We start from the raw sequence: 12,743 nt of genomic DNA, 5'->3' as shown, positions 1-12,743 counted from the left end.
TAGATCTGGGGGGTACCCGAGGTTGATCAATGATCTCTATTATGGTGCAGCCCCCCCCCCGTCTGGAAGAAGTTCCCGCGCCACTGGCTCTGTTTGTATACCTTCGTGCCGACGGCTAGAGAAAGAATGAGAACAGACAGCACACTAGTTTGTCGCCCTCACCTCGCCTCGCGCGCTGGCAGTTGACACATGGCGTCCGTTTGATCCGCCTCTCTCGTCTCCATGACGGGTCTTCCTCTAGGCTCTATAGATGGCTTTACCTACTCTCGTCCGTCTCCGGTCTCGATCGAGAGGTGACGGCTGACGCGACCCGAGCAACCGGAGCCAGTCCGTTTGGCCAGCCACTAAACTGTCGGTCGGCTACCGGCCTCATCGGTGCCCCAGCTAGTTAGACGAAAGGAAACTTGGTTAGACGCAGGACCAGCTGCCGTCTGCACCGTTAGCCGATAATAATAATTTATTTGAAAGCATTCCCATGTCTATGGACTATGGAGCGTTCTAACAACGTTTCGGAAAGCTGTAATATTTTACGCTTTGTGAATGTTTGGGCGAAACTGCAATTATTAGATACAATATTCAAATCCCGGCGTTATCGGTTAGGCCTAACGCTGACACGACGTGTTCTGTGTTTACTAACGGTCGATGACACAGCTGTTAGCTGTATGGCAGTAGGTATTTATTTACTATTTTGCCCAGATGTACGTACTTCGACAACTATTTTAGACGTTTTACCAACATTAGTTGGTTAAGTTTCAATTATTATTTTCAGCCGAGCCCAAGACAAAAAAGCTAAATTTTCATTGGAATAGACGCCGGCATACAACACCATACGGGCTCCAGAACATCTAATAAACTTGTTTTGCCACTAATCGAGATCCCGGCATGGCTTATGTTTCCCGCGACAAACAATGTTTGGGCTCGACCGGAGACTGACGGCTCAGTCTGGTCGCAGTGGGTTAATGTCCCTTCCATGTGGGGTAATGATGCGGGCGGCCGAGCCGAGCCATAGGGGCGGTTCGGGCTGTTGTTGCCGAGCCTGTGGCATCCATGCCACTGCGGTGTTCATTGTTGGTCGGGCGAGGGTGTGGTGCTGTCGGGGGTGCCGGGAGGACGCGAGGAGTACCGCAGGAGAACGGCAGAACCACGGGAGGACACCGAGAGAACCGAATAAGGGCGGTGAGAGGATCGAATAAGGGCGGTGAGAGGATAAAAAAGGACGGGGAGAGGATCGAATAAGGGCGGTGAGAGGATCGAAGAAGGACGGTGAGAGGTGGAGAAACTTTGCAACGAGCCGAGAGGCTAACACCTGAGGGCTAACGAGGCCAGGAAACTGACTCATCAGAAGGATCGTAAAAAGAGCTTGTAAGTAGGTACAGCTGGCAGTTGCAAGACCGCCCGGCCCGCGACACCTCTTGGGGCGCCGGGGTGAGACCGACAGGTGGCTGCCGACCCTGAGTTGTCACAGTTCGACAGCGCGGCAGCTCTGACTCAGCAGTGGCGTCAACAGTACTGCGGAGGTGACCGGGGTCGGGCCACGAACGCTCCACGCTCAGTTCTCGGTCAGAGTGAGCGCCTGTTGATCCACTAGTTTGTTCACAAGCCTGTCCACCGGCAGTTAATTTAGTGAGACCCAGCAGATCAGGGAGACCCATCGGTTTAGAGAGACCCAATCAGTTCAGCAAGACCCCTCCTCTGTGTTTCCGCCGTGAACTTACAGCGCTGCAAAATGCAAATGCCACCTGCGCCGTAACCACATTGGCAACGCCGCAGCTGTGACGGCCAGGCGCCAGTGACGGACGGGGCTCGACTGTAGCCGCGGGGTTCGACTGTAGCCGTGTGTGTCGTACATACAGGTGGTTCGGTCACAGCCGCAGCTGGGCCGGCCGACAGGCCTCGGTGCCGCCCGTCACCCGCCGCGGCCCGAAGGCGTCAGTGGTGCGCGGTTCCGGCTGCCCTGCCGTGACTCTGAGCTGACGGACCGGCACCTCCGGCCCGTGTACCGTGACCTGGCGTGACCTGGCTCGGGCGGGTGTGCTACCATTCAGCGTGGACTGGCTTGGAGCAGCATCAACACATTCAGGCGCACCACAGCTACTGTCTGCCGTGAATTTCGCTGATCAGCAAACATCTACCGCTCGCCGTTGACTAACATCCTGACTCAGCATGACCTGTCGCGAGGTCACCCCGACCCAGTGACATGCGCGGCCCTGGTGCGTGATGCGGCGCTGCGCCGGGGATGGCTGCAGTTCTCAGCACCAGCGGGGACGGCAGCGGCGGCGGCGGCGACGCGCTGACCCTCGACTTCATCAGCGGGCTGACCAACGAGGAGAAGCTGCTGATCATCGTGGGCAGCGCCGGCGCCGTGCTGCTGATCGTGCTGCTCGTGGTCTGTCTGGTCGGAGAGGTGTGCCCCCTGCACACCGTCCTCTACAAAGGTGCGGAACGCTACGTTAGTTAGTTAATTGGGCCTTTAGGGCGTGTTGACCACAATGGTCATTTTACCGTATTAGCCCATTGTGGACAACTTCAGCGAGAGACTCACCATGCGCTGCTTGATATATAGTTCTGTAGATATAAAGAAATCAGCGTTCACGTTTCAGGCGCAGAAAACTGTCTCAGCTCACAGGATCGTGCGCTCATTTCCTTTCATGCAGTGCCGTAGGCATGAAAGTCGGGTATTAGGTAAATGGGTGGCGTGGGTACCATGCCCCCCCCCCCCCCTTAGCGGCCCCATAGTGGTGTGAATGGAATGTCCCCATAAAACATGTGGCGCACGCCCCGCATGCTACAGCTGGTCTACAATGACATTAAGCTTTTTTCTTCTTGGAGCATATGCAGACCTTGAACTCTACGTGGCATCATTAATCTTAACAGCGTGCCATATACTGTCAAAACTCAAAACATAAACCGCCTTTTTCAAAACCATCGCATTTCTTTCTTAGGCATTATACTATGCATGCATATTAATAGGCAGTGAAGTCATAGCATGGCACCGTCTCAGAGGCGCTCTTACCACAAGGGAGCATACAAAGCTGGATTAAAATTCCAGAGACAGTAGGTAAAAAAGAATAAAAAATGATGTTCAACAAGAATAAAAAGTAGCAATGCAGCAACAAGTAACATATCCATCGTTCGCTCGGTCTTCGCTATGTTCTTAGAAATGGGTGAACCGTTAATCTCCGTTTTATTCACTGCCTTTTCATTCACTTGGCGCAAAAAAAATGCGGTTGCTACCTGATCATTCTTTGTTTTGTTTCACTGAGAAACAGATCAATGCTATTCAAGTGGATATTTTTTTTTTTGATTATTAAAAACACTTATTTCCAAATAATGAGTCATTCGCGATAAATGACCCTGCCTGCTTTTTATCATCGGCAGATGAGTGCTCGCTGGGGAGCCGGCCCGGCTCGCTGTCGTCGTCCCGGAACCTCGGAAACAGCCGAAGTCAGTCGAGGGATGACCTGGACACACCGAGGCCGCCCAAAAAACGACCCGGTAAACGCCGCCGTCTGTCACACCAGGCCTGCTGTCCTGACTAAGAGCAGCTCACCTTTAAACGTTATTTTGTAAACGATTTTAGCTGGGATGTTTTACATTTTAGATTCACGATTATATTCGTATTAATTACTTGTTTTTTCTTAAGTGGTTTTTTTTTTTGTATATGTGATAAGCAATTAAAAAGCGTAATAACACACGCCCGGTTAGTCGGGCCTGTGTCTAATGTTTCAACGGAGCTCGCGCTGAAAGCGCGCTAACCAAGCTCTCCTGCGTAAATTCGCTACTGACGTATGTAAGTAACCGATAACGCTGGCCCCATTATTTGCGGTCATGTTGCTTTCTTCACCCAGCAGTATTGACACGATACCCCAGCCTCATATCTATAGTTGGCGCATGGCATATCAGCGGGGCCTAGCGTCCATGTATCCGCACACAATAGGCAAGAATGGGGCCCTGGCGTCTCAACAAAAATGTCAACGGACGAACCTGCCAATATGGCTGCTGTGTCTCCTGTCCGTACCATATAGCAAACTTGTCCTCTGCAGCTATACATATGTCGTTGTCTCCTGTCCGTATATAACCGCTCGTTGTCTGCAGCAATAAGACTGTTCTGCCTCCTGTCTGTATCGCGTATAACCGCTCGTTTTCTGCAACATATTTCTATTCTGTCTCCTGTCTATGTCCTGCATAGCCTCCCGTTCTCCCCTGCAGAGAGGACGGGTCTTTTGGACGGTCTCAGCCTGCAGTCGCGCGGCCGGGACTCGACCTACTCGTCCATGTCGGACAGCGGACGACACTCTCCGACCCCGACACTCGCCTCGTTCAGGGTGAGTGCAGCACGAGTGACACGCTGACAATGGCACTGACATGACACGAGAGTCGGCACGGTAAAATTTGACACTGGCGTGAGTCGGGTGACACTGGAGCGAGGAGTGTCACGTGCTGACATGCTGAGTGACAACTCGCGGTCCATTTACGTCTCGCTAGAAGACAGGCAACCTCACAAGGGTCGCAATATTATAAACAATTATGATCGCCACTTATTGCTTTACCATGACAGAAAAACGTAACACGGCATGCCACCGATCACACCATGATAACAGATGACTGGTAGGTATGAGGCAATCGTGCAGATATCGTGACGCCGTTTATACTGCGATGCACGTTATACAGGCCACACGATTTGCACATAGGCGGCGGAACAGGGAGGGTACCGGGGCACCGTGCCCCCTTTGATTTTTGCATTTTAACATTAACCCTATGGGCGTTGCATGGGAAGAATGGGACCAAAAGTCGGCAGTGCCCCCCCCCCCTTAATTGAAGGTGTTCCGCCGCTACTGGATTTGCAGACGTGAAACACGAGTGCTGGTCGTGTTTGCGGTATAAAACAGAGTGGTTATCTGTGACAGAACAATATAGAATGTGTGATGAAATATTAGGTCAGGTATTATATTTCGTTCATAAAGGAACGGAACAAATAATATATGACGTATCGTAGACTATATATTTCGTGTTATATAGGAATGGCATCGTGTTAGTGATTAAAGTGATTGAGCCCGTTAAAAAATCATCAACATTTTGTGAAACATCAGACACTCGCTTAACTTTGCGACATGTATATAATGCCATTAGGTAATTGTTTACGCCTATAGGCTGATGCCAAAGGCACCGCCTGGGCTATTTCCGTACCCACGACAGCCGGGGGGGGGGGGGGTCGGATCCGACCCCCCCCCCTGTTATCTCGAGAACCAATGGTCGTATCGAGCCCCGCGAGGCGGCGTTCGAAAGGTCTCTACGAGACCTTCCCAAAGCACTCTTAACCCGCGCCCCACTGGGGGGGGGGGGCTATTCATAGCCCCCCCCCTCCCGTTTTTCTAAGATAACTTCCAAACCGCTTGACGTATCGACGCTAAACTTTCAGTACCTTCGGCTGCATCAATTTGACACCTTTTGTCAAAATTTGAACTTCGTACCTCTACCTACCATAGGTCGGCCGGAAATGACGTCAGAGTGACGTAATGTTCGGCCGATTTCGACGCAAAACATTGAACCACGGCAATCGCTTCCAAGGGCTCAGTTTTTAAGCTAGATCCAATTTCTTTGCATGAGAGGACTCAGAATAGACTGCGCTGTCAAACTGCTATCTCGGATTTTCGAAATTTTGAAAATTTCGAAAATTGTATAATTATATAATAAAATTCAAAATTTATATTTTTACATTTTTTCAATTTTTTTGACTTTTCGAAAAAACCGGAATATATGTGATAGAACGCATTATTATGACTAACTCTAGCAAGTTTTAGCTAAATATCTTCAAAAATGGCCAAGTTATACGCATTATTGCAAAAAATTCAGAATTACCTATTAATTTTCTAAATCAATTTTTCAGCACGAATTTGACATTGCACGCCAATATAAATAGCACCATCGTGTTCCTGAGCTCAAACTGCATCCAGTATACACATTTTTGTTGAAAAATTTAAAATTCAAAATTTGACCTTTTTTGACCTGAAAGTGACTTGACCTAAGCTAAATTTGCCTCAAAATGACCTCGAATGACACAGACGACATCAAATTCGAAATTTGTCGTCTAAATGGACCATAAAACATGTGTCACCGTGACCGACGGATGATATTATTTTCGTGACCTGTGATGACCTGAACTTGACCTGAAAATCAAAGTACAAGTTTGCTACCCTTAGAGTAGGTATCTAGAGCATCTGTTCACGAGTGTGTGAACCAAAAATGAGCCTGATCTGACTTGTAAGACGGCGGCCAGAGCCCAAAACGTGAACAAGCCAAAATGCTAATAATTTTTACTTTGACCTGACCTGTGACGTCATCGGTGACCTCGAGGTCAATGAAATTAGGTTTCGCTCGACAGTTTTTCCGGGGCTATCAGACGCCGTTTGAATTTTGACGATCGGCCCAGTAGTTTCGGAGTTAGGAGGGGGCTATGAATAGCCCCCCCCCCCCGTAGGGCGTGTTATACGCAGACCCCAGTGGGGCGCGGGCTAAGATTTTAAGATTGAGGTCAAGTTTCGGGTCAAGGTCAGGTCAAGGGTCAAATTCAGGGGTTTTGCATGATTAGGCTTACGGACAGCGGAATCGATAGCTGCTACTCGAAACTCACCAAAAATGACCTCAAAGACCTAGTGAAGGTACCATGTGCGTATAGGGGTCATACTAAGTACGGGTCAAGGTCAGGTCAGGTCACGAAAGGTCACGGTTTTCACTTTCTGCTACATGGGCGTGCGACACATGTGTTATGGCTTATTTTTCACGCCGAATCCGATGGTAATGGTTGTATTATGTACCTATGTGACCCCAAGTCACTGTGCTGGTGATAAGTGTGCATTGAAAGCATAAAAAATCGTTTATACCATACATAACTAAACAAGGGCTAAGAAAAAAGGACAATTTTTCAACTTTTATTTTTGACATAAAAATGCACTTTTCTAGACGAGCTTTGTCCCAGGAATCTAGTGGTGCCATTTGTTTTCACATGCGATGTTCAGAAGTGCCTCTAATTCACGAAAATGCTTATGACGTCACCATGCCCTATGTATGTTGGCGCTATTTTTTACATTTTGGGGATCAAAAATCGAGATAGAAAGTTGAAATTTGGGACGTCTAATGTTCTAATAGAGCTCTATAACATATATTCCGGTTATTGGAAATTCTCAAAATTTTGGATTTTAATAGCTGTTTTCCAAAATATATAGTTTTTTGAAACTTTAGGGGTTATAAATGCATTTTATGGAAAAATCCGAGATAGCCATTTTGAAGAACTTGTTGAGCTGCTTCTATTCATGTCCTTAATTTGCCATTTGCTTCAACCTTGATTTTTGGCGATTTTTTTAAACATTTACCACTTTTTAAGTGAAAACGCCATGTAGTTACATCACTAAAATCCATATATCTAAAAAAAATGCGGAAAATTTTCTTAACCCGCGCCCCACTGGGGTCTGTGTATAACACGCCCTACTGGGGGGGGGGGCTATTCATAGCCCCCTCCTAACTCCGAAACTACTGGGCCGATCGTCAAAATTCAAACGGCGTCTGATAGCCCCGGAAAAACTGTCGAGCGAAACCTAATTTCATTGACCTCGAGGTCACCGATGACGTCACAGGTCAGGTCAAAGTAAAAATTATTAGCATTTCGGCTTGTTCACGTTTTGGGCTCTGGCCGCCGTCTTACAAGTCAGATCAGGCTCATTTTTGGTTCACACACTCGTGAACAGATGCTCTAGATACTCTAAGGGTAGCAAACTTGTACTTTGATTTTCAGGTCAAGTTCAGGTCATCACAGGTCACGAAAATATCATATCATGCGTCGGTCACGTGACACATGTTTTATGGTCCATTTAGGCCAAAGATTTCGAATTTGATGTCGTCTGTGTCATTCGAGGTCATTTTGAGTCGAATTTAGCTTAGGTCAGGTCACTTTCAGGTCAAAAAAGGTCAAATTTTGAAGTTAAAATTTTTCAACAAAAAAGGTGTCTATTGGATGCAGTTTAAGCTCAGGAACACGATGGTGCCATTTATATTGGTGTACGATGTCAAATACGTACTGAAAAATTGATTTGAAAAATTAATAATTGTGAATTTTTTGCAATAATGCGTATAACTTGGCCATTTTTGAAGATATTTAGCTAAAACTTGCTAGAGTTAGTCATAATTATGCGTTCTGTTACATATATTCGGGTTTTTTCAAACAGTCAAAAACTTTTTGAAAACAATATAAAAATATAAATTTTGAATATTATTAAATACAATTTTCGAAATTTTTAAAATTTTGAAAATCCGAGATAGCAGTTTGATAGCGCGGTCAATTCTGAGTCCTTTCATGCAAAGAAATTGGATCTAGCTTAAAAACTGAGCTCTTGGGAGCGATTGCCGTGGTTCAATGTTTTGCGTCGAAATCGGACGAACATGACGTCACTCTGACGTCATTTCCGGCCGACCTATGGTAGCTACGAAGTTCAAATTTTGACACAAGGTGTCAAATTGATGCAGCCGAAGGTACTGAAAGTTTGGCGTCGATCCGTCAAGCGGTTTGGAAGTTATTGCAGAAAAACGGGAGGGGGGCTATAAATAGCCCCCCCCCCAGTGGGGCGCGGGTTAAAAATTACACAGGAGACGTCAAATTGATGGGGGAGAAGGTATGCCAAGTTTCCAGTTGATAGCGTAAGCGGTTCATGAGTTATTCAAGAAAAACGGAGGGGGGTCGGATCCGACCCCCAGGCGGTCGCGGGTTAACATGCTGAGTGCTGACTGTTGAAGGTCTGAAATATACTGCATGTAATATAGATATCGGTTAATAGTTTGCTGACTCTCTATTTACGGTAAATAAATGACGCAAACATCTTAAGGCAAATGATTAACGCTAACACCTGACACACCCTTTTCATGTGTAAACGCCGTGCCGCAGAGCGCGCCGCTGAGCGGTTCATCCGAGTCCGTACTGGAGCGGTCCGGGGCCGGCCAGCTGAACTTCTCCCTCCAGTATCAGACCAACGGAGACAGGCAGATCGGCAAGCTGCACATCAACGTGCAGGTAAGCTGCCCGCGTCTCACCGGCTCACAGACCAGTCACTTGATTCTCTGAGGAGTGGGGCGATGAAGTTGATGTGCTGTGTGCAGTGTGCACCGGCGCATCAAGCGTCAGTGGCATTTGCCTCATTGCCCTCACTTCACATATTAAAAACGAACGTCGTGGAGCGTTTACAGTTAATTGTTTGCATTCCTTACACGTTGATAGAAATCGTTTCCGGTTTCCGGCACCTCTCCCTCCCGCTCAAATCATCACGTGACCTACATCCCCGATTCCCCCCCCCCCGCCGCTGTGATTGGCCAGGAGGCCCGTGACCTGCCGTCGCGCGACTATGTGGGCACGTGCGACCCGTTCGTGCGCGTCACCCTGCTGCGGGAGAAGCGGTCGCTGCGCGGCTCCCGCAGCTCGGTCGTCTGCGAGTTCCTCACGCGCACCCTGCGCCACACCAGGAGTCCCAGCTTCAACCAGACGTTCAGCGCCGAGATCGTCAAACCGGACCTCAAGGTGCGGACGGACGGCAGGTGACCGTGCTTGTGCCGTGAACTGATGTCAATGGAATGTAGCGATAGCGTGAGGGTGGTGATGCGTAGGATAGCTGTAGTTTGCACTGAATTTTGTTTCTTACAGTGACAATGGCCCCGAATGAATGAGCGGAGTAAATGCGTATTACAAAGGAATTACATACAGTGCTGAGTGAATAGGAAAATCCGTTGGTGACGCGTGCTTACTTGCTCATATATTCGAAGCCAACGAAACAGCTTCGTGACTTTAGTAACATCTGTAGTAAAAAATGTTTTTGCCTGTCGGTAAGCACACATGCTATCGCTGTACGCCACAGCTAGACGGTAGAGCGTGCACTACCGTCTCTCTTTACTCTTTAGTGCCCTGCGTGCACCCAAACATTGCACTCTGGCATCACCGCCCCCTTGTGTGCCCTGTGACGCGCTCTCAGGACTGCGCCCTGAAGCTGACCGTGTTCGATGAGGACCGCTACGGCAGCGCCACGGAGATGGGCTCAGTCACCCAGCCACTCAGGGTCCTGAAGAAACTCATCACCTCAGAAGCCATCCAGACCGTCTCCGAAGACATACGACCCAGCTCGAAGGTGGGAAACTCGCACGGATGCAATAAAAGCTCGGTGTCGAGGTCAATGAGACCCGATAATTAATGAAGGAGGGTAAGGACAAAGTGACAAAAAATTGATAATGCAAGTTTTAATCATAAAATAAGTAGATGGCTTCAGACTTATTTTATGCATAGGTACAGGATACAGAGCCTCGATAAACGTTAACCCGCCTTGTTCACTGTTCAGTGCCCGTGATATCACCGTTATTTCAGACATACGGCGAGCTGCTGTTTGGTCTCAGCTACCTGCCCACGGCACAGAGGCTGACCCTGACTATATCACGGGGATCGGCCCTCATGACCTCCAGGGTCACTGAGGACATTCAGCAATTCTGTGAGTGGTTGTTATCGAGCTAAAAGTTTCACTTATTCAAAAACATGAATTCACGTTTAATGAAGCGATGAACTCGACACATTAATGCTTTCGTTTTTTCACAAATTGATTCAGTATAATGAAATAACTATTATTCGTCATGCTTATTGCCTATTACGACGCCGTTCATTTTCAACGTCCTCAGGTCCGTACGTGAGGGCGTTCCTGCTGAGCGGGTCGGGGCGGCTGATCAAAAAGAAGAAGACGGCGGCCAAGCCTGCGGGCGCGTCTCCGATTTTTGACGAGACGGTGGTGTTTGACCTGCCGTTCGCGCAGCTGGAGGTGGTCACCGTGCTGGTGTGCGTGTTCCACCGGCCGCCGGAGGTGGCGCACAACTCCAACGGCGCCTCAGGTGCGGCGGGCAGCGGGGGGACAATGGGACGGGACAATGTGCAAAATCAATGTCGATACATGAATGAAGAGTAATGAAGTAGTATTTCGTTACAACGCATGATTATCGACATGATTATCGACATTAACACCAGTATAACGCCTTTTGGGGCGACTAACGGAGCGAGCGAGAGGGTGAGCCTTGCACGTGCGAAATTTCGAAGGGGTACCTCCAGCTGACTTGTGCACGGCACCCTACTAACTGGTCTCTAGCGATGTGCCAAATTTGAGCACAATCGGCCCAGCCGTTCTCGAGATCTGGAAGCGGCACCCTGCACGTGCGCACGTGCAAAATGGGTCCCAACTGACTTTTGCACGGCACCCTACTAACCGGTCCCTAACCATGTGCCAAATTTGAGCGCCATCGGTCCAGCCGTTCTCGAGATCTGGAATCGACCCCTGCACGTGCGCACGTGCAGCAGCACCCCAACTGTGGCACATGGATATGCATTGCCTAGTGGGTGCCTACCTACATGGCAACTTTCAGCGCAATCGGCCAAGTAGTTACCGAGATATTGCAACAATTACAAAAGTGACACCTCTTCGTTTTGCACGTGGCACGTGCATAAGGGGTCACCCACATGCATCGGGAATAGTCCAGTACTTGGTAGAAGGAATGAAGCTACCCTACAAAATTACCGCGTGTAAATCGGTCAAGTGGTTGCTGAGATATAAGCGTCGCAAAAGCGTGACCACGGCCGGCCGGCCGGCCGGCCGGCCGGCCGGCCGGCCGGCCGGCCGCTCATACTCAGAAATTTCCGTTAATCTAAGGAAAGACTACGCTCGCTTCGCTCGCTCCGTAATGATCGACATGATTACAGATAAATATTAAAAGCAAATACCATTTCGATTTTTTTTACGCTAGCAAAGTAATTTCAAGTGCATTTTATACTTCAAAATCAAGGCAATGACTCACTAGAGCATGATCTCGTTACTGTTTCGCCATTACCGCCAGGATACTCACATAATTCCCAGCATGTCCGTCTCCCAGCCCTCACCCCCGCCACCTCCCCAGGAGACCCGGGTGACGATCCGCCGGAGGGCCGCCAGCCGCCGTCCCGCAGGGAGCTCTGCGTCGGAAAGGTGGCCGTGGGCCGGCACGTGCGCGGAGACGCGGGCCGTCACCCACTGGATATCGATGATGCAGAGTCCGAGACGGACCGTGTCCCAGTGGCATTGTCTGAGGTAGCGGCGCCGCCTCATCGGCGAGCGAGGGTGCGATGAAACGATGACAAATGTAACGAACGGTTCTCAACCCGGCCAACAAATATGGCATCGGGGAATACAAACCGTCTATTTCAACAGGCCGAGAAAATCAGTTTGCCTTGTGAGTTGTGACATGACGAGTTTTCATGTGTCGTGAATCTAACCGATATTTATGAACTTATTCTAGCCCTGCGAATGTCGCTATGACCTTATAGGATGAACGCCGGTAGACCCACAGCAGACCATTTGTCAATGGTGATCTATATTGTTCGCTGGATGTGTTCTTGGGAGGCAAATGGCACAATGTATGGTGCGTTGCCTGGAGATCGAAATCCGCCCACAACATTCATACTTTTGCCCCTTATTCTTTTGTGTTGGATCATGATGCATAGGTATTGGGGGGAGTGTCAGGCGACGTTTAAGTCTGAACATGGAACACGATGTGCTCCGACGGGCAAAATAAAATGTACATCAACTTGCTTATAGAAATCCAGAACGCTAGCATCCAGATAGTCGACAAATATTGGTAATAAATACATATATCTAACTGTCGAACATCAACCCCAAAATTATTAAAGTAATAGTTGAACATTT

The 12,743-nt window shown here is 48.7% G+C and overlaps 1 protein-coding gene across 1 annotated transcript; it reads left to right on the top strand.

Annotated features, from left to right (window-relative positions):
* Window positions 1-1,858: 1,858 nt before the first annotated feature.
* Window positions 1,859-12,710, top strand: LOC122374355 (synaptotagmin-1-like). The gene is made up of 9 exons (XM_043353045.1): window positions 1,859-2,435; window positions 3,379-3,495; window positions 4,210-4,325; window positions 8,933-9,058; window positions 9,359-9,559; window positions 10,008-10,160; window positions 10,394-10,514; window positions 10,699-10,905; window positions 11,959-12,710. Exons 1-9 carry the CDS (start codon window positions 2,237-2,239, stop codon window positions 12,165-12,167), a joined length of 1,449 nt encoding a protein of 482 aa, XP_043208980.1. The 5' UTR covers window positions 1,859-2,236; the 3' UTR covers window positions 12,168-12,710.
* Window positions 12,711-12,743: the final 33 nt, after the last annotated feature.

This window comes from Amphibalanus amphitrite, unplaced genomic scaffold, assembly GCF_019059575.1.
Source record: "Amphibalanus amphitrite isolate SeventyFive unplaced genomic scaffold, NRLGWU_Aamphi_draft 001645F_arrow, whole genome shotgun sequence".
Classification (NCBI taxonomy): domain Eukaryota; kingdom Metazoa; phylum Arthropoda; class Thecostraca; order Balanomorpha; family Balanidae; genus Amphibalanus; species Amphibalanus amphitrite.
This window is presented reverse-complemented; position numbering and strand designations above follow the sequence as displayed.